Raw genomic sequence first — 24,451 nt, 5'->3', positions numbered from 1 at the left:
TTTTGGTGTCCCTCTCAGGAATTGCTCTTGAGAAAATGTCATATCATTGTCCCCCCCAAAGTTGATAGCAGATATTTGCCACTGGTGTAGAACTTCTGGTGAACCAAGAACGTGACTATTAATAACCAATACAGGTTTTTAACTGGATTGCTCTCGTTGCCCTACACTCAGATGGTTTGGCTTCTTGCTTTTGACTGATATCGACTGATAACAGGAAGCGCTCACAGAGATCTCTGCCGTTTCCAGGTGTTTGTTTGAAACTGAGAAATACATGTTATATTACATTATCTATAGGGAACAAATATGACAGACCAACTGTTTATCTGTTAACATGAACGACTCGCAGGCACGCTGACAATCAGATAATTCAGTACATTATATTGTTTTACATTTATGGTTACAATTACATCGTATTATAGCGTAGCTAAGAATGGCTAGTTAGCCTACCTAATTTTACGTAAGAAAGTACAGATATTTGTATAAAAAATGCAAGGCATGAAAGTAAAAAGTTGTCCGAAAAAATTATAGTGAAGCAAAGTACTGATACCAGAAAAATCTACTTCCCATATCTACATACGTTCCGCGTAACAGCTTGTGTGCTGTGACAGTACTGTACCGTTGGCTCCAGGTCAGGGACAGTGACACTGTGAAATACATTAAACTATGGAGCTATCGATGACGACACACTAGAGTACCTATTCATTTAAAACAAGGGAGCTAGAAACTGCAGTCAGTCCCTGGGAAGTGAACATTTAACATCAACTCATTAAATAATACATGCATGCAGCTCCCATTGGTTTATTTCAAGGGGGCTATTATCCAATTATATACTATCTCCTAGTAAATGGGCTACAGTTACTTTAATGTCCTCAATAAGAACATTTGTCTTGCAGTAATGAGTCGGGCACCAAACACCAAAACACCTAAGATCTATGGCTCTCTTAGCCAGAAGGGAGGTTTGGGAGTAAGGAGGAGAGGGAGAGGGAGAGCAAAGTTAATTGTAACTTCTTTAGAGCCAATGAATCCCTCCCCTCGTCCAATCCATGCCTCCTCTTCATCCACCCCCCTGCTCCTCCTCCCTGTTAACGACCAATCAGTTAAAACCCGGTTCTCTTTACATTCACACGCTCAGCACTTCTTTACTCTCCTCCCTTTCTTTCAGTTGCTCCCTCTCTCTTCCATCCTGTTTTACTAACTCACTCCTTTATCTCTGAATATCTGCACCTCTCTCAATCTCTTCCTCCAAGATTTCTGCTCTATGAATTTCTTTGCGTCTCTCTCCCTTTTGACATCTCTACATTCCTCTTCTTTTTTTCTGTTTTTTTTTTAACTGTCACTCATGCACGACCCCTTCTTCTCACCCCGCTCGCTGGCTGCCTTGCTCCTTCTGTCTCTCGCTCTCATCTGCCACGGTTTGCTCAGTGGAAAGCTATCCAGAGAAAAACAAGGATCCGTGAATGAAGAGTAAAAAAGGAGACATATTTTATTTAGGAATGGAATCCTCACAGTACTGTCTCTCCCTTATGCATCCACAAACTGGTTCTAGTACATCTATTTAAAGATGCATTTCAAAAGAGAGGGAAATCAGAATGTGTGTGTGCACACCACAGAGCTTGATGCTATTTCAGTGTTCAGTGTTTCCTCAGCTCCTCTCTTGTCCTCCAGTTCACATTTCATCCATTAGCACACGACCACAACACGATGGCATCATTATCGTTGAAGTATTGGACACTTAACTCCTACATCAGCCAAACTGGGCATGAATGAAGACAGAGGAAAGCCTTAGTAAGCACTTGGAATGGCTTAAAGCCAACTCCTTAAACACGTTAGCAAATTGGAACATAATGTTTTAAACACCAAACCTCACGTTGATTGATGTAGTGGCAGGAAACTTCACCCAAAACTACACAGAGACTAAAAATGTCTCTTCAAGGATTGTCCATCATCATCTACTCATACAGTCAAATGTTGGGACCAGAATGTAGAAATCCAACATGTCCGCCATTCAGATCCAGTGAAAGATGAATGTCAAATGTTCCGTTCTCAACTTTAGTAGTTTTGTGTAGAAGACAAGTGTGGTCTCTCTTCATCATCCGCAAACACTTCCTTCCTTCCTTCCTTCCTTCCTTCCTTCCTTCCTTCCTTCCTTCCTTCCTTCCTTCCTTCCTTCCTTCCTTCCTTCCTTCCTTCCTCCCCCCCCTTTTTGGTCTCTCTTCCCTCTCCTTTCAGAAGAAATCTTTGGACGCGGCTTCTGCAAAGTTGGGTGCAGCCATGAGGATGGCAATGGTGCAGATGATGTTGAACACACTGAAACCAACCAGACACAGGCGGTCTATGACTGCTGCAGCAAACTGCCACTGTTCTGCCACACTCACCCTGCGGTCCTGCTCCCGAAGCCTCTCCACCATGTACTGCACCTCCGCCAGGAGGGCCTGGAGCTGGGCATCAGCCACCCCACCCTGGAGCACCCCCGCCTGGGCATGACTAGCACCCGTTCCCCCTGCTCCGGTCCCGGCCTCCAGGACACTGTGGCCTGAAGCTGAATTAGAAGGATCGGGATCAGGTGAGGAGGGGGGCTGGGGAGGAGGGCTCCCAAATCTAGTAGAGCAAGGGTGGGGATTAGGGGAGCTATCAGATCCTTCTGCTCCTGCTCCTCCTCCTACTGCTTCTCCTACTGCTCCTCCTCCTCCTACTGCTCCTCCTCCTCCTACTGCTCCTCCTCCTCCTCTTACTCCTCTTCCTACTGCTCCTACTGCTCCTCCTCTGCCCCGACTAGTGGTTCTAGCTCTCTGGACTGGTTCCAGATCCGAAGGACTCTGGAAAGACTGAAAGCCCATATAGGGCAGATGACCATTAGGTTGTGGATGGGAGTTAGGGTTAGGATTTGGTGGAAGGTTCTGGTCTGGGTTTGGGTGTAGGTTGGGGTGATTAGGACTAGGGTGCAGATTGGGGTTGGGGTGTGAGTATGGCACGGCGTGGCTGAGCTGAGCCAGGCTGGCCTGCAGGGAGTTGAGGCTCTGGGGCAGGACGGAGGGAGCGGGGGTGATGCTGCTGGTGGTGGTGGGGGAGGAGGAGGACAGGGTCTTCATCTGGGAGCTGGACGGGTTCAGGAGCTCCGTGAGATCTGCTCCGTCGCCCGGCCGTTTCATCCGCAAGAACCAGGGTACCCACTGGAGGAGAACCAGCTGCACCTGGACACACACACGCACGCACACGCACTCGCACACACACACACGCACACGCACACATACACACACACACACACACACGGATAAGAGAAGATAAGTACACACACATGCTTGGCTCAGCTGAGGACTTGCTGTTCAGAGGGAATTAATGACAGCTGAACATCCAGAGGATGAACACAAACACACAAACACATATCCTCTCAAACACACACACACACACTTACATATCCACACGCACAAACACACAAATACACTAACACCTACACGCATACCCTCTCAAACACACACATACACACTAACACACACACCACACCTCCCATACACAGTCCACCCCCCCACGCTACAGAGACACAAACAGCGCAGCCTGAGGCTGCAGTCCGTCTCTGTAAACCAAGCAAAGCAACACCGCACAGAGGGGAAAAGGGATGAACTGAAATCCAGAAACACACTCTAACAGAAGTGCTGGAGGTACCAGGATGCAGCCATTCATAGACAGACAAACAAACAAACAGACAACAGGTAGACTTGTAGACAGACAGATATAGTGGCAGGCAGACAGACAGACAGATATACTGGCAGGCAGACAGACAGATATACTGGCAGGCAGACAGACAGATATAGTGGCAGGCAGACAGACAGACAGATATAGTGGCAGGCAGACAGACAGACAGATATACTGGCAGGCAGACAGACAGACAGATATACTGGCAGGCAGACAGACTGACAGATATACTGGCAGGCAGACAGACAGAGACAAACTCTCACCCACTGGGGCATGTTCCCAGTGTTGGGGTCATGGTGATGGTACTGGAGAACGATCACTGTGGCGACCACCGACATCCCAACAATCACCATGGTACTGGCAAAATACTGACCTATAGGAGACCAGACGACAGCTGTTAGACACCCATGACTGAGTGTGTCACAAGCACAGCTGTGAGCATCTTTATGATGACCACTAAACCCTCTCTCTCTCTCACACACACACACACACACACACACTCACACACACACACACACACACACACAGTGACTAACCTATCAGCGGTATGGAGTCTGAAGTGGCTGGCATGATCTCAGCCACCAGCAGCATGAAGACAGTGAGAGACAGGAGTACAGTGATACCTTCAGGAAGGAGGGATGAAGAGAGGGAGGAGAGGGATTAAGGAAAGAAAAGATTTAAAGCGATTATGTAAATCCCATCCTTTCTTTTCTGGAAACAACTAATTCAAAGCTATAAAAATGGGGCTCTCCTAATCTCCCTCCATTTTTTTCTTTCATGTTTTGTTTCTCTCTGTCTCCAGGCTCTTCCTCGCTCTGTGTTTCCTGCCGTCGGGCCCATAAACATTTATAAAGAGGTTTTCTTGGAACCCTGCCTCAACTGTGACACAGCACGTCCAGTATGTGTAGAGAGAGACAGAGAGTAAGAAGGACAGAAGAGGAGGGGCAGGGAATGGGTGAGGCTGGCAGAAAGAGAGCCCCTCTCCTGCCCTTTCCCTCCCCTCTCCCCTGCCCTCTCCCCAGCCCCTCTCCTGCCCTTTCCCTCCCCTCTCCCCTGCCCTCTCCCCAGCCCCTCTCCCCCTCTCCCCTGCCCTCTACCCAGCCCCTCTCCTCAGCCCCTCTCCCCTGCCCTCTCCCCTGCCCTCTCCCCTCCCCTCTCCCCTGCCCTCTCCCCAGCCCCTCTCCCCTGCCCTCTCCCCTCCCCTCTCCCCTGCCCTCTCCCCAGCCCCTCTCCCCTCCCCTCTCCCTGCCCTCTCCCCTCCCCTCTCCCTCCCCTCTCCCCTGCCCTCTCCCCTCCCCTCTCCCCTGCCCTCTCCCCTGCCCTCTCCCCTCCCCTCTCCCTGCCCTCTCCCCTCCCCTCTCCCTCCCCTCTCCCCTGCCCTCTCCCCTCCCCTCTCCCTCCCCTCTCCCCTGCCCTCTCCCCTCCCCTCTCCCCTGCCCTCTCCCCAGCCCCTCTCCCCTGCCCTCTCCCCTCCCCTCTCCCCTGCCCTCTCCCCAGCCCCTCTCCCCTCCCCTCTCCCTGCCCTCTCCCCTCCCCTCTCCCTCCCCTCTCCCCTGCCCTCTCCCCAGCCCCTCTCCCCTGCCCTCTCCCCTCCCCTCTCCCCTGCCCTCTCCCCAGCCCCTCTCCTGCCCTTTCCCTCCCCTCTCCCCTGCCCTCTCCCCAGCCCCTCTCCCCTGCCCTCTACCCAGCCCCTCTCCTCAGCCCCTCTCCCCTGCCCTCTCCCATGCCCTCTCCCCTCCCCTCCCCTCTCCCTGCCCTCTCCCCTCCCCTCTCCCTCCCCTCTCCCCTGCCCTCTCCCCTCCCCTCTCCCCTGCCCTCTCCCCTGCCCTCTACCCAGCCCCTCTCCCCTGCCCTCTCCCCTGCCCTCTCCCCTCCCCTCTCCCTGCCCTCTCCCCTCCCCTCTCCCTCCCCTCTCCCCTGCCCTCTCCCCTCCCCTCTCCCCTGCCCTCTCCCTCCCCTCTCCCTGCCCTCTCCCCAGGCCCTCTCACCCAGGCTGATCTTCTCCCCAGAGCTGGCTGGCAGCAGGAAGCACAGCAGGGTCATGCAGGAGAGAAGCACACAGGGGATGAGCAGGTTGAGGGCATAGTACAGGGTCCTCCGGCGCAGGGTCACCACAAAGGTCACATCGGGGTAGGGCTCCGCGCAGCATTCGTAAAACTGCTCGCTCCTTCCCCCAGGAACCCCTAAGTGAGTTGGGGGCGGGGGGGGGGGGGCGGGGTCCAGAGAGGTTCAGAGGATGAAAGAAAGGATCGGGATGGAGGAAGGAGAAGATGAAAAGAGGGAGGGGTAAATAAGTGGTTAAGTGGCAGGCTGGGCCTTCCAGACCAGGGGCTTGGGTAGTCTCTCTCACCCAACAGGTCCCACTCCCCGTTGGCCATGTATCCAGACACATCAGCCTCTTTCATCTGGAGGTCAAGCAGCCAACCGTCAAAGGTCCAGGAGCCAAACTTCAGCTCACAGTGTTGGATGTCAAATGGAAACCAACGTACGTCCACGTTACAGGTGCTAGTGAAGATCCCTGAGAGATAGAGAGAGAGAGAGAGAGAGAGAGAGAGAGAGAGAGAGAGAGAGAGAGAGAGAGAGAGAGAGAGAGAGGGTGGGGGGAACAAGGGAAAGAATGATTTAAAAGATTAAGATCATCAAAGTTTCTGAAATAAGATGTAACTGTAACTTTGTAGGGGGAGCTCCTGCAGACTCACCTGGTGGTAAATACTCACAGAACCCACTGGAGTTGACGAGGACGTTGGTCTTAAAGGTGGCATCAAACTTATCATGAGCACTGAGAAGCAATGAGGTAGAGATCAGCATTGTGTGTGTGTGTGCGTGTGCATGTGTGTGTGTGTGTAATGGGGCATTGACAGACATTCGGGGCCCAAACCTAACATCGGATCTCTAGTATGGTTAATAAAAAAACAATTCATTAATTTGAGCGAAAAATAATGTTTTTGGAGCTTTATGTAATATAAACATTACTTTACACTTATTGTTATCATGACTGTAGGTGCCAAATCGAATAACAAGCAAGATTATTATCTTTGCAAAAAATACTCTTAAGAAATGTTTTTGCCCAGGTTCTGCCATTTCTCTTCTAGTCTCTTCTCACTGATTCTCTTCCCACTGTCACAGACTGTCACTCAACGAGGACCATCAGACCCCCCCCAGACAGAGTTAGCTTGAGCTAGAGATCTTCACTGACACGAGAGACACTACATTTATTTTGACAGACTCTTACAGAATGTAACAAACTCACACATCACACATATTGTTTTTTTGTCGAGATATTAAAATGACATTCGGGGCTACGCTCAGAAGGTTCCGACAAAATGGCTTGCGACGCCAGTGTGTGTGCATGAGACTCACCTGTTGTACAACAGTATATCAGGTGTCCACACCTGGTCTGTAGTGAAGCGCAGGTTCTTCACACCTGGGTACTCTGACTGGTTCCACTGGAGGTAGTGGTCAAACCAGTGCTGAAACCCAGACACCACACTGCCATGAAGCACTACCAGCCAGTACAAACACCAGCCAGCACAAACACCAGGCAGCACAAACACCAGGCAGCACAAACACACACATATGCATCAACTCACCATCTGAAGCCAAGCATTAGTGGTCAGAATCTGATTCTTCTCATCCTGCAACACATTAAAGAGTTTGAGGTGATGTATTTGGTGTGTGTGTGCGCATATGCATTGTGTGTCCTGTATGAGGGTAACGTACCACATCCATGACCTGTATGAGGGTGAAGGAGAAGCGCACAGTGAGAGGGAGGGAGTCGTTAGCCACCGGTCTCTCCATTGGGTTATAGTCCTTCAGAAGCTCTCTCAGGAGATAACGCTGGTGTGGACCCTGCTCTGATACTGAGAGAGAGAGAGAGAGAGAGAGAGAGAGAGAGAGAGAGAGAGAGAGAGAGAGAGAGAGTGAAAGAGAGAGAGAGAGCGAAAGAGAGAGAGAAAGAGAGAGAGAGAGAGAGACAGAGAGAGAGGAGAGAGAGAGAGAGAGAGAGAGAGAGAGAGAGAGAGAGAGAGAGAGAGAGAGAGAGAGTGAAAGAGAGAGAGAGAGCGAAAGAGAGAAAGAGAGAGAGAGAGAGAGAGAGAGAGAGAGAGAGAGAGAGAGAGAGAGACAGAGAGAGAGACAGAGAGAGAGACAGAGAGAGCGAAAGAGAGAGAGAGAGAGACAGTTACAAATGGACAGATCTATTTGGAAACCATGAAAAAGCTGAGAGATGAATTTGAGATGTGAGAAGGTGACTGCGCCGACGGAGGGAAAAAAATTAAAAAAAACTCAACAGCTAAGACTAAAAATGAAACAGAAAATGAAAAAGAGAGGAGAGATTCCTGTGAAATGGAAGAAAATCGTTAGAGAATCTATCGAATGGTGAGGGTTTTTGCAAGAGGTAAGATATATTAGTGGTTCAGGCAGGGAAGGGTGGGGTGAAAGGAGGAGGAGGAGGTGAAGGGAGAGTATCCAGCCAAGCCCATCAATTGTAGCACAGATCGATGACTAACAGACGGTTAGAGTCTTTCTGGGGATGTTAAGATGTCAGCTTCGTTCCACAGAGGAAATAGTGACGCCATTAAACACAGAAACACTCCAGACAAACAGACACAAACTGTAGAAAGCTCTAGAAAGACAGACAGGCAGACAGGCAGACAGACAGACAGACAGGCTATGAAGATAAACACTGACTCATTTGGGGTCTTACACAGCTATAGCCATAATCTATAATCATGATGAAGACTGTGTCACATCATATGTACAAAGTCTATCCACAGATCCAGATACTGGGTGCATGGGTACCATCAATCAACCTTTAACTAAATACTACCACTTTACAATGACATCACACATGTCAACACCCTTGCATGTCTTTTTCATGTCATGCACTCTATTCATTCTGCCTCTTCCTTCTCCTACTCCTCTTGTTGTTGTATCTCTCTTCTGACAACCAAACTGTTTTGTCCTTATTAGAGATGACCCAGCAGGGGACCACAGTTCAAATACAGTCACTTAGCAGCAACATCAACATCCACACAATGAACTATTTACTATGGAATATGAAATTATTTATTAAAAAAAGATGTAAAATTGTAAAAAGTTGTAATTTTTCCCCACTTACCGTTGTTTTGCTACAAAATCAAATAAGGACTAACACAAAAACCACAAACTCAAACACCAATGTGTATAGAATAAAAATCACTCACTATGAAGCAGGGCTGCCAATCCAACCAAACAGAGAGCCACCTTCCCTCTCATGCTGTGCTCTTACACATGAGTAGAGACAGACAGAGAGAGGGGAGCCGAGCGAGGGACACAGACTGAAGGATGAGAGAGGAAGAAAGAGGGGGAGGGGTCACAGCAAGTCAAGCAGCAACACGAGAATGAGAATAAGAGGAGGGGAGGAGCAAAGATGTTTAGACGGAGAACAACACATCACGTATGGGCATGGGCAAGCAGGAAAGACATGAGAGAGAGAGTCGGAGGAAGGGTTTGACGAAGCGCATTGATCCCTCTCTTCCATGCAGAAAGACAGAATGAACGAGATGCCGCAGCGCATACAGCAGCTCCCACATTGTCCCACTCGCTCGTCACATAATTTTCCAGCCCCCTCCTCTCTTTCATTCCCCCTGTTACTGCTCCACAACAACCTATTCTTCCCTCCCCTTTCACTGCCCTGAGCACCCCCTCCTCACTCCGCCTCCCCCTTTACCGCCCCCCCCCCTCCTCCCCCCTCACAGGTGACTGGTGAAGCACGGATGCCTGACAGTAGGGGCAGCAGGACAGGAAGACAGAGAGGGAAGCCAGGTGGTGACAAGGGTGGAGAATGAAGGAAGAACCTTTGGATCATTTACGCAGAGTGCAATATTGTCCGGTCAATAAAGCACAATACTGGAGGCACCAAGCTTACTTTTGTAATTCACTTTGACAAGTCGGGATCCCATTTCCTTCCCCTGCAGCCCATTTAACATAGGACCACGCTCGACGAAACCAAGCATGTTCCTCCTAAACCGTAGTTTTAGCGTAGCAACAGATTGGTCTGCTACTGCGAAACTTAAATAGAATGGTGAAGACGGCCTACTACGGACCCCTGCTGGATGCATCAGTGAGTGCCGTTTGGACAGTCAAACTATTCATAAAACTACTTTGGCTCCTTGATAAAAATTATAATCTCCATACATCATTCTTATGATATTGACAAAAAATAGCTGTTTTATTTTTATTAAAAAACACCGAACACCTAATAATGTAGTAGCGATCAAGAACACCATGGTCACATTTTTGGAAGAGGTTTGTTATCTCATTGGTTCCGTATCTGCACCTCCAGTGTTGCCAGTTTAGCGAAACCAAAAGAACTAACTTAACCAACTATATTGTGCATTCATGTTGTCACAGCCGCCCCCCCCCCCCCTCCCCCCTCCCCCCTCCCAATGTATTGAGCAACACTGGGACCCCAGCGCTTGTGGCGCGTCACTATCAACGCGCCGGCGTGGCGCATGTCTCTGATGACATCGATTTTCCTATTCCGTTGTTTGTCCCGCTGCATGGAATAAAATGCTGGTACGCAAGACCTAGCTAGCCGCATCGAGCCCCCTCAAACGCAGGTAATTGAACGTTATCGTTCAAAAAAATCCCTCTTCCCGTGCCATAGATCAGTGCGACTTACGTAAATATTGCGTTGGTGCTGCTTCTCTTTGCATTGCGTTTGTGGTTTGTTTGCATGGTGCAATGTGATAGTCAGTGCTTTCACTTCAGACAGTCTTGCGCAGGGAAAGTATTTTTTGCAGGGAATAGAGAATGTATGAAGCACTCTTGGAAACGAAAATATGGGCACTGAAACTCTACTCTGTGAATTGGTGTTGGTATTTAATACATTTCCAACATAACACACAATGTGTTTTGGCTAATCCTTTCATTGCATTAATATTTAGCTAGCTAGTTAGCTAGCCAGCTAGCAAGCTTGACTTGGACTCGAGTCGACCCTTTCCAAGATAGCCGGCTGTAGCGAGTTACCTAGCTATTGTCTGCAGCACGGTACCTCGATTTTAGTAAAGTTATTTTGAAAGTGACCCTGACTCAACTAAGCTTTATCTGGTTGTGTATGCTGGGTTCGCGCTACCTTGTGCTGGGACTATAGCAAGCTAGCTCGCACAATATATGCATGCGCTCGTTCTACATGGCGGTGAAAAATGTTAATGGATTTTTTTAAGCCTGACATTCTGGCAACAGTTGTGGCCAAATGTGATGAGTCTGCGCGTGCGAATGAGAGGAATACTACGGGATTATAAGAGATTTAGAAAAGAGGATGCAAAATGGCTTGTGGTGAGCGTGTTTACCTGCTCTGTTGGTTTATTTATTAGATTGTTAATTTATGTCAGCATTCATTATCTTGATCATCCCATCGAAATGAACCGTATTCCTCTGACCTCGGATGAATTATTCAGTAGTGTGGTCGTAAGCTTCTGAATGAAATATGAACCATATCTATTATACAATTAGGGTTTTTCATTTTATGCGGTAACAGTAAGTTCAACTGTAAATCCATGTGGATGCTGTATGTGAGCGAGGCCAAGTGCCACTGAATCAACTACTGCATAGCTTCGGGTTGTCCCCTGTTGTTAAGGCTTCTCTCTCTGTATCTGGAGATCTGCCAGGAGAGGGGGGAGGGGGGGGCAAGGGCATGCAGGAGGGAACAACGTACCCCATCCCAGACCTAACTTCCCTAGCAACCTCATCTTGTCTGAGTAGAACTGAGCGATGACGTGAAGCTCTCACTTTACTAAGACCAGACCATTATCTTCTCTTTAAGAACATACTGTCAATGTGGCGATAACAAGGCACCCGTGCACAAGCGTCATTGAATCGAGTGTGATTCGGGGTGAAACACCGCTCCAGGCAACATTTGGCATCTGCTTGGTGCTAGGCTGATTTGTAGTTTTTTATTTTAATACAATTCCTTTTTTCTTTTTCTTTTTTACATGGGTGAGCTACGTCATTTTGTCATACAGATTTTCCGGGAGCCATACTTCACATTAGAGATTTAGATGGGAAAGCAAAAGCAAAGCGATAAAGTTCAACGTGTAGTTCCGTTGAACGTAGTACAGCAAACGAAAGCAAATTGTACACACGAGATCAGTCAGCACGTTTCTTTTAAAGACAATACTTTACCTCCGGCTCCAAAGTCTTTTTAGGGCACAACAATACTGCATTGGCAGATATCCCCTTATCCTCAACTGCTATTTACGTGTTCATACATTTTACAGATGCAACACAACCATTAAAACATCTGGTTTTGTTTTAACCATGAGCAATGACGAGGCAAGGCGCATGTGGTCAATGAAACATGTAGTCATTGTAGACACACGTGACATTGGCTTGAATGTCACGTGACGGTAGAAACTCTAGACGGCTTATTTCCGAAGAAAGAAAAACGAAACTGGCATCACTGTAGACGTTTCACGCTTCTTGCCGAACTATGTTGTATTTTAGCTGTAGTACTACAGTAACGTCATTTTATAACCTGCGTGGTTCAGATATTTTTGCAAATTTAGCCATGTGCTTCACTTGCCTTTCAAAGCGAGAATGTTAATGAGCTCTGAAAGAGGAATTTAAAATAGCATGAAACATTTCAGGCTTCGAAACAACACGTTGTTGAGCTTATTAGGATGCTGGCACAACTGCATTTTTTTTATCCTGACTTTCACCTTTTGACCCCCGCCGCACGCGCAGCCGATAGAACTCTTGTTGTCCTGTCATTCGAAAGTGACGGGATTAATCTCTCCGCTCCATCCTCTGAACAGGTGAGGCCTTCGGTATTTTCTGTGAAACTGAGGTTTACCTATTAATTTAGACACTTTTAATATGCATTGAAGGGGGATGTGGAGAGTGGATAGGCTCATGGACCGTTTTCAGCCAAACCATCGTCTATGTATGAATGGAAACCAGATAGCTGGTTTCGAGAAATTTTTGAATCGTTGTTTTTGGCCGCCGAATTAGGGTCAGGATTAGGAGTCCTGTTTAACCGGGAGCAGCGGAGCAGCGCGCTGTCCGTTCCCATTCAAGTTAAGGGTGAACGACAGCCACTTGACTTATTAAATTAAGTACTGAAACCTGATACAGTAATGGAGTAATGGGTTATGTATGTGATTATGATGTGGTTTTGTATCTCTTCTATAATTATTTCAGTTTCACTTGATTCGACTTTTGAGTCATATAATTTTTATTTATTTATTGGAACCCTGCTTTGTACTGTCCACGCTGATCTACAAGCACACGGTTATGAAGCTATATACTTGTCCAAAGAAAGGTATTTTAGTTTGAATTGAATGTGAAGTGTTTATGGCAAACATTATGACACATGATAGTCACCTGTGGGTTTCCAGAAGTCTTCTCTTTCCTGAAACAGTATAAGAGGGTTAACTTAGATTTTTTAGTTAAACATCTTTCAAGTTTCAAAGCTGAATCTCTCACCTACTGTGCTGTCTCCTGTCTATCTTTTGTCAGTTCCAGGACGATCTGATGACTCCTGTCCTTGCGTTTGCCCTTGGACTATTCCCAACATCCTGTCTTGGTGTCACATTTTACCTTCCCTTGTGAATTTGCAAATCATCTAAGCCAGAAATACAAGGATTGTCACAACAACTATGAATTATTAATCGTCAGCCTTTTACCTAGGGATTGAGTTTCGGGGAGGTAGAGACACTGTCGCTGTATGTGACAATGAAATAATTTATAATCCCCCCCCCCCCCAAATAAATGTAACGTAAAGTTCCTCTCTAGCTCCCTGTTTGTTTACTTCCTATCATTTTATCAAAAGCAAAAAGTGTCTCTCAACCTTCTCTTGTCTTTATCCCTCATTATTTGATTACTTTCTTCCAGTCATCTCCACGTGTCTCACTGTCAGCCTGGTCCTCTTCCTCTCAGGTGCTGTGTGCCGTCTGCGACGCCTGCCTGCCCAGCTTCTCTACATTCTGCTATCTCTGCATTGATACCTGATACCTCCGGTACAGACACAGACTTCTGCTGCTTAGTCAGCACCCCTGCCCTCTTGTGCCTCCACCCCTGCGCTATGAGCAGAGGTAGAGGAGGGCCCTCCAAAGAGCAGTACCACCGCCCCCCCCTCCCACACCTCCAGGCCAAGCCCCACTTCTACAGACTCGGGTCCGTGCAAACTCCCCCGCAGCAGACCCCGCACCACAACGACTTCCCCAGTCTCCCCGTCCCTCCGCTGGTGCCCTCCCACTCGTTGCCCCATCCTCTCTTCCCCGTCACCCCTCCCTTATCTGGGCCCAACCCGGTCCGTACCCTCCACCCCGGGGCATCCAACGGGTCGGAGCGGCTGAACTCCAACCGTCTTCCGATTCTAAGCTCGTTTCAGGACCAGCAGGTCCAGTTCCTGAGGGGACAGAACCCTGAGGCGCCCCAGTTCAGGCTTAGCCCCAGAGGAGGGGGGCCGAGGGCTGTTGGTGTGATACTCACCGGGCCGCCTTACAGTCCGTACCAGCCTCAGTCCGGCTTCAGCCGGTTCCCTCACCACAGCAACAGCCCCCGTGGGAGAGGGGGCTATAGTCGAGATCGAGGCAGAGGGAGCAGCAGGGATTTGGGGTACCCACCTTTTCAAGGAGCCCCGAGAGGCAACCCTGGACCACAGCACTGGAACCAGAACCAGAACAAAAACCAGAACCACAACCAGTACTCTAACAGGCAATGGAATCCTAAAGCGGAATATTCTGAATCTCTATTGAACGGCCTGCACAGTTTATCCTTGAACAGAGAGCGACCCAGCCGAGGAGGTGAGAGTTTTGACAAAGCTCCGGTTTCAAGTTCCAACTCCGGCAAGAAGCCTTTGACTCCAGTTCAGTTGACACCTGATATTCAGGAGCTGATCGTCAGATGTCTCACTGATTTGAGCCCCTCTGAAAGTTTTCAAGCAAAGGTCCTAGCCAAAAAGCTACATCTCCCCAAAAAGATTGTCAACCAGGCTCTGTATGCTCTGGAGCGCACGCAGAAAGCAACAAAACAAGGGAGCAGTCCTCCAGAGTGGACTCTGTTCAGGGAGCCTCCGCAGGGTGTGGAAGACCAGGACACGCACAACCAAACGCATTCCCAACAGACGCAAAGCACAGGAGAGTCACAGCCAGCTCACAAACGCTTTCTGTCACCTGTAAAGAAGGAAGATGCGGTCGTAGACGCTGAGATTGCGGTCAGCGAAGACATCCAACAAGCCAACGCACAACCCGGAGAGGCTGAAGGGGAAGAAGATTCTGACGCCGAATCAAATTCCTTCTCGTCTTCATCTTCTTTGGAATCGTCAGACTCGTTCCACGAACCGCCACAAGCACAAGACCAGGAAGAACCGGACCCGGTCACAGTCGGCTCTGCCAGCCAGCCTCTCGACCTCCACCTCGAAACCCCCAACATGGCGGAAAGCCGGGAACAGAAGGAGCAGGTGATGCAGTACCTGCTAGACACCAGGGCGGTGACCGCTCTGGTCATAGCCAAAAACATGGGCCTGAAGACCGCCAAGCAGGTGAACCCCACCCTCTACGCCCTGGAGAAGCAAGGGGACGTGGTCAAGAACTCTGATGTTACCCCCTTCACCTGGGACCTGTCCGACCACCGCAGGGAAAGGATGCAGCGTAGCCTCAAGGCCTCACAGCACATCGCCACGGAGATGCAGGTGGTGGAGGCAGGAGGTGGGGCCGAACAAGCAGGAACAGTCGCCTCAGAATTATTGCCCCCAATTCCAGGGAGGGACACAGTCCCGTCTGCCCCAGGTCTTCAGTCGCAGGAGAACCAAGAGGGGGTAGGTAGCCAGGGGGTAGGTGGACTGTCCCATGTAAGACACCTCCGCTCTTACCTGGAGAGCGTGGAAGAGTTTGAGACACCAGACATTAAGCCCTACCCCAAACCTACTGACCCCTCCCCCCTCACCTTTTCTGTCTCCTCCACCCACCCTCCATGCCCCCCTCCCCCTTCTCTCCAACCATTTTCCATTGTCCATCAGGAGGATGAGGCTAATGGGGACCAGTGGGCCAGTGACGACATACCAGAATTCCTTAATGCTATTCGCCGGCAGACTGATGTGGAAAGGGCTGCTGCCATGGGAACGGTCGCCGTATCCTTGGCAGCACCTCCTCCCCAAAACCTGCGGGCGAAACTGCAAGAAGTGAAAACTAAGAACCCCGTCAGTGGTTTGATGGAGTATGCCCAGTACCTAGGCCACAACTGTGAATTCCTGCTTCTTGACCAATCAGGGCCTTCCCACGACCCCAGGTAAGCCACTGGCAGTTTATCCTGGATTTCTGCTACATCTAAATCATCAACCCATTTCAGGCAGAATGAGAGCTCACCCCCCCCCCCTTTTTCCCCACGCTCAGATTTCGTATGCAGGTCATGCTGGACGGCAGGTTGTTTCCCATCGCTGAGGCGTCCAATAAGAAGGTGGCGAAGAAAGATGCGGCAGCAGCAACCCTCCGCATCCTGGTCCGGGAGATGGAGGGAGGGGGCCCGGAGGGGGAGGAGGGGGCAGCTGCTGGCATGGATCAGGCCATGGATCCCATTCCAGACACCGCTGTAAGTGTGTCCAGCACCAGCGCTGCTGTAAGTGGCTATGCTTCTGTGGGCTTTGTACCAGGGGGGAGGGAGGTGTGAAGTGTCTGTGACCTGATGGATCCATGATCCGCTCTCTTGAACGGTGCATCTTCCCCCGTGTCTGCCAGGGTGCTGTGGAGGGCCCGCCCCAGGCCCTGTCCCGCTCTCTCCCCGGGGGGAAGAACCCTGTGTCCATGCTGATGGAGTTCAGCCAGCGCACCGGAAGCCCCATCGAGTTCATCAACACGGGCCAGGAGGGCCCGCCACACGACCCACGGTAACACTCCTGGATCACCATGTAGCTCCAGCCAGCTGTCTGTTTGTCCATACATTCTTCCAACTGCAGCTATTTGACTCCATCATAATTGTACCCTACTTGTCTCAAGGTTAGTATAGGATATTTAATGCGAGTTATAGGTTTTGAATATTGTATTGTTTATTATTTTGAATATTTAGGGTTAGGTTGAGGATTTTTATATTATATGTTAGCTTATCATAGGTGTAACCTATGTTCTGAGTACTTATATGTCATGTTATGCCAGGTTGCTTTGTGTTTTCTTGTCCCAAAAAAATCTTTGCCCAGTCTGACCCTGTGTTCTGTGCATCTGACAATAAAAGACTTGAACTTGAACCTACGTCCGTCAGGGGACCTTGCGGACAAGCTGTGTGTCCTGAATGGCTGCCCTCAATACTGCAGTCTGCTGACGTGACACACTATACCTTTTCTGTCCACCTATCTCTTCTCCCTCCCCCTTTTTTCTCCTCTGTCTTCCCCCTTCTCTCTCCCTCCCCCTTCTCTCTCCTCTGTCTTCCCCCTTCTCTCTCCTCTCCCTCCCCCTTCTCTCTCCTCTGTCTTCCCCCTTCTCTCTCCCTCCCCCTTCTCTCTCCTCTGTCTTCCCCCTTCTCTCTCCTCTCCCTTCCCCCTTCTCTCTCCTCTCCCTTTCCCCTTCTCTCTCCTCTCCCTTCCCCCTTCTCTCTCCTCTCCCTTTCCCCTTCTCTCTCCTCTCCCTTCCCCCTTCTCTCTCCTCTCCCTTTCCCCTTCTCTCTCCCTCCCTCCCCCTTCTCTCTCCCTCCTTCCCCCTTCTCTTTCTCCCTTCCCCTTCTCTCTCTCCCTTCCCCCTTCTCTCTCCTCTTGTTCTGCTGATTTCCTTCCCCTGAGAAGGACCTCTGGGGGTCAATACTGACCCTGTTCATCTCTATCTCTCCATTACCGACCTTGTTCATCTCTCCATGTATCTGTGTTATCTTGCACGGTCTGAGGTTTAACTCATCCACTGGTGACTCTGAGCTTCTTCCACTCAGAAAACGTACCACCAAATAATGTATGTGTGTCTCCTCTCCCCCCGCCTGTCGTCCCTCCCAGGTTCATGTTCAGGGTGAAGATCGGAGAGACACTGTGTGCTGAGGCCTCGGCCCCCAGTAAGAAGGCCGCTCGACAGCTCGCTGCAGAAGAGGCCGTCAAAGAGCTGATGTCAGATGGGAGGCTCCAGCTGAACAAGGTGACTGGAGGGAGGGAGGCATGCTAAGATGGACTGGGATGAAAGAAGGACTCTCAGTTTTGGGGCGATAGGGAACAGATTTAGCTGGACGAAAAAGGAGTAGTGATCTTAATCACGGAATTCAAACAGTGGTGTGTAACCCCAGCCAGGAAGGACTCTGACTCACTTATCTTCATTTTCTTCTTGTTTTCCTTCCCCCCCTCCCCCTCTCCTGTCCTCCTCTTCCCCCCGCCCAGCCCCAACTGCCCCTCTGTCCGTCAGGGGACGGTGAGGGGGGTGCCTCCATGCCCCCCTGCCCCTCCCTCCCTCCCCTGACAGCAGAGGAGCTCCGTGCGGCCCACGAGGCCGGGGTAGGTGACCTCATCAACCACCTGAACAACAACGCAGTGTCTGGCCTTCTGGAGTACGCCAGGGCCAGGGGCTTCGCTGCTGAGATCAGGCTGGTGGGCCAGGCCGGGCCGCCGCATGAACCCAAGTAAGAGGCACACTACAGCACAGGGCTTTCTCAAAATCGCTCACAGGTTGTTGTTTTTTGGTCTCGTGGGAAATGGATCTGTGTCCTACAAATGATATCATCGTCTTCTCCATATGTGTGTCCCTCCTCCTCCTGTTTTTTGTTTCTCCTCCTCTGTCCCACCTCCTTGTCACCCTCATCCATCTCTCTGTCGTGTTTTCCTGCTCTCCTGTCTGCCCTCATCCATCTCTGTCTCTCTGCTGCCCCCTCTGTCCTCTCTCCCACTCTGCCTTCTGTCTCCCTTCCTCTCCCTTTCAACCTCACTCTCTCTCTCTCTCCCTCTCCCTTTCAACCTCACTCTCTCTCTCCCTTTCAAACTCACTCTCTCTCCCTTTCAACCTCACTCTCTCTCTCCCTTCAAACTCACTCGCTCTCCCTCTCCCTTTCAACCTCACTCTCTCTCTCCCTTTCAAACTCACTCTCTCCCTTTCAACCTCACTCTCTCTCTCCCTTCAAACTCACTCGCTCTCCCTCTCCCTTTCAACCTCACTCTCTCTCTCCCTTTCAAACTCACTCTCTCTCCCTTTCAACCTCACTCTCTCTCTCTCCCTTTCAAACTCACTCGCTCTCCCTCTCCCTTTCAACCTCACTCTCTCTCTCCCTTTCAAACTCACTCTCTCTCTCTCCCTTTCAAACTCACTCTCTCTCTCTCCCTTTCAAACTCACTCGCTCTCTCTCTCCCTTTCAACCTCTCTCCCTCTCCCTTTCAACCTCACTCTCTCTCCCCCCTCTCCCTTTCAACCTCACTCTCTCTTCCTCCCTCTCCCTTTCAACCTCACTCTCTCTCTCTCTCTCCCTCCCTCTCACTTTCAACCTCACCTGGTCTCTCTCTCTCTTCCGTGCTGTCCTCTCTCCCTCCCTCTCAGGTTCACCTACCAGGCTAAGCTGGGGGGGCGCTGGTTCCCTCCAGTGCGTGCCTCCAACAAGAAGCAGGGGAAGCAGGAGGCTGCAGATGCTGCTCTGAGGGTGCTGATTGGGGAGGCAGAGAAGGCAGCACGTACTGGGGAGCTCACCCCAGCAGAGGTACTCATTCTGGTATTACTCCTCTAATTTCTTCATCTCCACCCACATTATCACCATGTTCACAACACTGTCATAGATACTGATCTGTCAGGGAAGTCAGATTCCTGCTGCGTTACTGCTACTCTTGATGATTTAGATTTAGTCAAACACGTACATTCCTATCCAAACAATACGGTAATTTTCTTGCGATTTTTTTCTTCTCCTTCCTCGTCCTCTCCCCCCTTTTCTCCCCCTAGCTGCCTGTGAGTGGCAGTACTCTGCATGACCAGATCGCCATGCTCAGCCACCAGCGCTTCAACTCCCTGACCACGCGCATACAGCACAGCCTTCTGGGGCGCAAGATCCTGGCCACCTTCGTCATGAGGAGGGGGGAGGGTCTGGGGACGGTGGTGAGCCTCGGAACAGGTACGACCGCCTCGCCGCACGCGCGGGGGGGGGGGGAGCAGGGGACACACACTTGTTCGGCGTTGGCATTGGGAATGAATGGCTGGATTTGTCCTCTGCAGGAAATCGCTGCGTTAAAGGAGAGGAGCTGAGTCTTAAAGGGGACACAGTGAACGACTGCCACGCAGAAATCATCTCCAGGAGGGGGTTCGTGAGGTGAGAAATAAGCTCTGTGTCTTCCACCCTGCCTTCCTGAGGCGGGGCAGATGGCTTTCTTTAATATGAAGGATTTGAATAGATAGATTCATGTGACTCAGCTGGTCCCCTGGTGCTGCTGGGGCAGGCTGGCTGGCTGGCAGCCACCTCACATAGGGCTGCTTGATGGTTGTCACTCAAAGTAACTCTCCCTTGTTCTTTTTCTACCTTCCTCCCTGCCTCTCTTCTTCCCATCCATCCATCTATCTCTCTGCCTCTATCTATCTCTGGCTCTCTGCCTCTCTGCCGCTATCTCTCTGTGTCTCTCTGCCTCTCTCTGCCGCTCTGTCTCTATCTCTCTCTTTCTGTCTCTCTGTCTCTGTCTTTCTCTCCTCAGGTTTCTGTATAATGAGTTGCTTAAGCACTGTGAAGGGTCGGAGGACAGTATCTTTGAGGCTGCAGAGGAAAACAAGCTTCAGATCAAACCCGACATCACCTTTCACCTCTACATCAGGTGGGCACTGGCTTCCTCCCTCCTTCCGTCACCTCCCCTGTGTCATACTTCAGACTGGCCTACCACCTCAACAGCCATCCAAATGTTCTTTTAGTAACTTTGCTAATTAAGAGTGATTAACCCCTCCCCCCAGCACGGCCCCCTGTGGAGATGGCGCTCTGTTCGACAAGTCCTGCAGTGAGTCAGCAGAGGAGGGCGGGGCGGGGCACCAGCCTCTGTTTGAGAATGCCAAACAGGGCAAACTCCGCACCAAAGTGGAGAACGGTATGGGCCAGGACTACACACACGCTCACACACACACATGCACACGCACACATGCACACGCTCACACACACGCTCACACACACGCTCACACACACACACACGCTCACACACACACACACACACACACGCTCACACACACACACACACACGCTCACACACACGCACACACGCTCCCACTTGACACCAAAGCGTGTGGTAAACCCAGTGGTGCTGGTGCGTGTGCTCCCCAGGTGAGGGCACCATCCCAGTGGAGTCCAGTGCCATCGTGCCCACCTGGGATGGCATCCAGCATGGAGAGAGACTGAGGACCATGAGCTGCAGCGACAAGATCCTGCGCTGGAACGTGCTGGGACTGCAGGGGGCGCTGCTCAGCCACTTCCTGCACCCCATCTACCTCAAGTCCATCACTCTGGGTAACATTCGCCAACACCCATACACACAGATGAAACTTGAGCGGCTCAATGTGGGCTTCCTGGTTGGTTTTGGGTCATGTCACGTCTGACACACAGCAGTGAGGATACTGAGTCTGGGTCTGTCCTCCACCTCTGTGGTCCTCTCTCTCTCTCTCTCTCTCTCTCTCTCTCTCTCTCTCTCTCTCTCTCTCTCTCTCTCTCTCTCTCTCTCTCTCTCTCTCTCTCTCTCTCTCTCTCTCTCTCTCTCTCTCTCTCTCTCTCTCTCTCTCTCTCTCTCTCTCTCTCTCTCTCTCTCTCTCTCTCTCTCTCTCTCTCTCTCTCTCTCTCTCTCTCTCTCTCTCTCTCTCTCTCTCTCTCTCTCTCTCTCTCTCTCTCTCTCTCTCTCTCTCTCTCTCTCTCTCTCTCTCTCTCTCTCTCTCTCTCTCTCTCTCTCTCTCTCTCTCTCTCTCTCTCTCTCTCTCTCTCTCTCTCTCTCTCTCTCTCTCTCTCTCTCTCTCTCTCTCTCTCTCTCTCTCTCTCTCTCTCTCTCTCTCTCTCTCTCTCTCTCTCTCTCTCTCTCTCTCTCTCTCTCTCTCTCTCTCTCTCTCTCTCTCTCTCTCTCTCTCTCTCTCTCTCTCTCTCTCTCTCTCTCTCTCTCTCTCTCTCTCTCTCTCTCTCTCTCTCTCTCTCTCTCTCTCTCTCTACCTCTCTCTCTCTACCTCTCTCTCTCTACCTCTCTCTCTACCTCTCTCTCTACCTCTGTGGTCCTCTCTCTCCTCTCCTCTCCTCTCCACCTCTGTGGTCCTCTCCTCTCCTCTCCTCTCCCCTCCACCTCTGTGGTCCTGTCTCTCTCTCTCCTCCTGGTACATTGTGTTCCTCTAGGCTACCTGTACAGCCACGGTCACCTGACCCGAGCCGTGTGCTGTAGGCTGGCCAGAGACGGCGAGGCGTTCACCAAAGCTCTTCCTCCTCCGTACACGCTCAACCACCCAGAGGTAAACACTCACACCACATGCACCCTGCACCCCGTACGCACCCTGCACACCGCATTCACCCTGCACACCGCATGCACCCTGCACACCGCATGCACCCTGCACACCGCATGCACACCGCACACCGCATGCACACCGCATGCACACCGCATGCACACCGCATGCACACCGCATGCACACCGCATGCACACCGCATGCACACCGCATGCACACCGCATGCACACCGCATGCACACCGCATGCACACCGCATGCACACCGCATGCACACCGCATGCACACCGCATGCACACCGCATGCACACCGCATGCACACCGCATGCACCCTGCACCCCGCATGCACACCACATGCACCCTGCACCCCGCATGCACCCTGCACACCGCATGCACCCCGCATGCACCCTGCACCCCGCATGCACCCTGCACCCCGCATGCACCCTGCACCCCGCATGCACCCTGCACACCGCATGCACCCTGCACACCGCATGCACCCTGCACACCGCATGCACCCTGCACACCGCATGCACCCTGCACACCGCATGCACCCTGCACACCGCATGCACCCTGCACACCGCATGCACACCGCACGCACCCTGCACACCGCACGCACCCTGCACACCGCACGCACCCTGCACACCGCACGCACCCTGCACACCCACAGCCCTCTTGTGTCCTGCTGCTCAGTGCATGGTTCTGTCTGGACTGAGTGTGCTTTCCCCCTGGCCTCACCAGGTGGGCAGGGTGAGCGTGTACGACTCGACGCGCCACACGGGGAAGACCAAGGAGTCGAGCGTGAACTGGAGCCAGCCAGACCACATCACTGTGGAGGTGCTGGACGGCACCAAGGGCAAACTGGACGGGTAGAGGAGCCAGAGCGACGACACACCACAGCTTCACAACGCAGCCTCCTGTCCCCACGTGACCTCCTCTCTGCTCTGCCTCCCCTCTAGCCCCAAGCTGGACGTGTCACGGGTCTCCAAGTCCAACCTGTTCCGTGTGTTCCGGACGCTGTGCCAGCGCTGCGGCAGGGAAGAGCTCCTGGACCTGCCCTCGTACGCCCAGGCCAAGATGGCCGCCGCCTCCTTCCAGCAGGCCAAGGAGCACTTCTTCCAGGCCCTGGACACGCACGGGTACGGCTCCTGGATCGGCAAGCCCCTGGAGGAGAAGAGCTTTGAGGCAGGGGAAGGGGCGGGGGGGGCGCCGGATGTTCAGGCTGTGCCGCAGACGCAAGGAGGAGGAAGTGTTGCTGTCGTCAACCAGGGACATGGCAACAACAACAACAATTATGGAGTCTCCTCTCCAGTGTTCAGTCAGGAGTGGCTTGGTGTGGCTCGCACACACACCATGTAGAGGGAGGGGGAGTGGCTTGGTGTGGCTCGCACACACACCATGTAGAGGGAGGGGGAGTGGCTTGGTGTGGCTCGCACGCACACCATGTAGAGGGAGGGGGGCGGGGGGGGGGGGGGGACAGGGAGGGCGTCCAGCGGAGGAGAAAAGACTGATCCTAGGGGAGAGATGGAGAGGCCTTGGAGATGCAGAGGAGAAGGGAAGGGGGAGGCTGGGAAGGGGGAGGCTTGGTAGGGAGTTGCCAGCAGCCAGGACTGCATCTTCCTTGAAGAGATGGTTGTGGGGCATCAGAACGACTGATACGAAGGGACAGAACGCCTGAGGGAGGGGGGGAGGGATGGAGGGAGAGAGGGAGGGATGGAAAGAGAAAGAGGGAAGGAAGGAAGGATGGATGGAGGAGTGAAAAAGAAAGCCTAAAGGTGGGGCTCAAATAGCAGCAAGATGGATGGGGAGGAAAGATGGATCTGAAAGTGAATGCTGTTGAAAGAAAAATTTAAAAAATATTTTGTTAGATATCAAGAGTTGGCATGAGTATATTCTAAAAAGAATGGAAATTGCACTACTGAAAAACCACAATTCAAATCATTGAATAGAGTACAGCAATGTGTCCCTGTGGTAGTGTGTGTACATAAGATGCAGTGAAACTCTAACCTTTATACTCTACTTACCTAGCCATTGACTGTGTATAATGTTTGAGTATTAGCATGTTATCTACCTGAGCATAGATACTGGTCACTCTCTAGAATAAACCAGCATTGTAACATTTAGTACTCCCATGACCCATCCCTATATCATATGCTGTTGCCGTGGCACCGACTCGTGCCAATCCTTTAATTCAGCCTTCTCTGAGCCATCCCATAATATCCCTGTACTGTAATGTAGATTCACGGATGTTATCCCACAAAATCATAATCAAACAGTTTTATCTTCCGATCTCCGGTTCTCTTGGGTTCACTTTCTGATGTTGTCACTGGATGACCATGCAGGAGAAGGCAGGAAGAGAAACAAGGATTTGATTTGCATGAGCAGTTTGGTCTTGATTAATGTTTT

The 24,451-nt window shown here is 51.2% G+C and overlaps 2 protein-coding genes across 10 annotated transcripts; one reads left to right on the top strand and one right to left on the bottom strand.

Moving 5' to 3' along the window:
- Positions 1-1,458: 1,458 nt before the first annotated feature.
- On the bottom strand, positions 1,459-12,051 carry LOC146301649 (neuronal acetylcholine receptor subunit alpha-7-like). Of its 3 annotated transcripts, XR_014726780.1 has the most exons (11): positions 8,895-8,976; positions 7,411-7,550; positions 7,281-7,325; positions 7,051-7,160; positions 6,390-6,469; positions 6,041-6,208; positions 5,679-5,873; positions 4,227-4,313; positions 3,954-4,063; positions 1,868-3,191; positions 1,459-1,753 (listed from the first exon to the last, which is right to left on the bottom strand). XR_014726780.1 is itself a non-coding variant. In XM_084668965.1 (10 exons), exons 2-10 carry the CDS (start codon positions 7,486-7,488, stop codon positions 2,226-2,228), a joined length of 1,839 nt encoding a protein of 612 aa, XP_084525091.1. In that variant the 5' UTR covers positions 7,489-7,550; positions 11,857-12,051; the 3' UTR covers positions 1,459-2,225. The 3 variants fall into 3 exon arrangements, 2 of the variants coding, with proteins under 2 accessions (XP_084525091.1, XP_084525090.1); XM_084668965.1 differs by lacking the exon at positions 8,895-8,976 and adding an exon at positions 11,857-12,051 and having other exon boundaries at positions 1,459-3,191; XM_084668964.1 differs by having other exon boundaries at positions 1,459-3,191.
- adar (adenosine deaminase RNA specific) lies at positions 10,174-23,469 on the top strand. Of its 7 annotated transcripts, none has more exons than XM_084668960.1 (16): positions 10,174-10,292; positions 13,612-15,493; positions 15,695-15,963; positions 16,068-16,290; positions 16,410-16,558; positions 17,645-17,780; positions 18,017-18,255; positions 19,161-19,329; positions 19,554-19,722; positions 19,824-19,917; positions 20,294-20,410; positions 20,544-20,674; positions 20,905-21,087; positions 21,949-22,061; positions 22,787-22,914; positions 23,005-23,469. In XM_084668960.1, the coding sequence occupies exons 2-16, from the start codon at positions 13,757-13,759 to the stop codon at positions 23,402-23,404; spliced, it is 4,257 nt and encodes a 1,418-aa protein (XP_084525086.1). In that variant the 5' UTR covers positions 10,174-10,292; positions 13,612-13,756; the 3' UTR covers positions 23,405-23,469. The 7 variants fall into 7 exon arrangements, with proteins under 7 accessions (XP_084525086.1, XP_084525089.1, XP_084525088.1 ...); XM_084668963.1 differs by having other exon boundaries at positions 13,612-15,508; positions 16,068-16,263; positions 19,161-19,317; XM_084668962.1 differs by having other exon boundaries at positions 13,612-15,508; positions 16,068-16,263.
- Positions 23,470-24,451: the final 982 nt, after the last annotated feature.

Source organism: Hypomesus nipponensis, chromosome 2 (assembly GCF_054491055.1).
Source record: "Hypomesus nipponensis isolate SF chromosome 2, ASM5449105v1, whole genome shotgun sequence".
NCBI classification, from domain to species: domain Eukaryota; kingdom Metazoa; phylum Chordata; class Actinopteri; order Osmeriformes; family Osmeridae; genus Hypomesus; species Hypomesus nipponensis.
The sequence above is the reverse complement of the archived record's forward strand: the minus strand, read 5'-3'. Positions and strand labels throughout refer to the sequence as shown.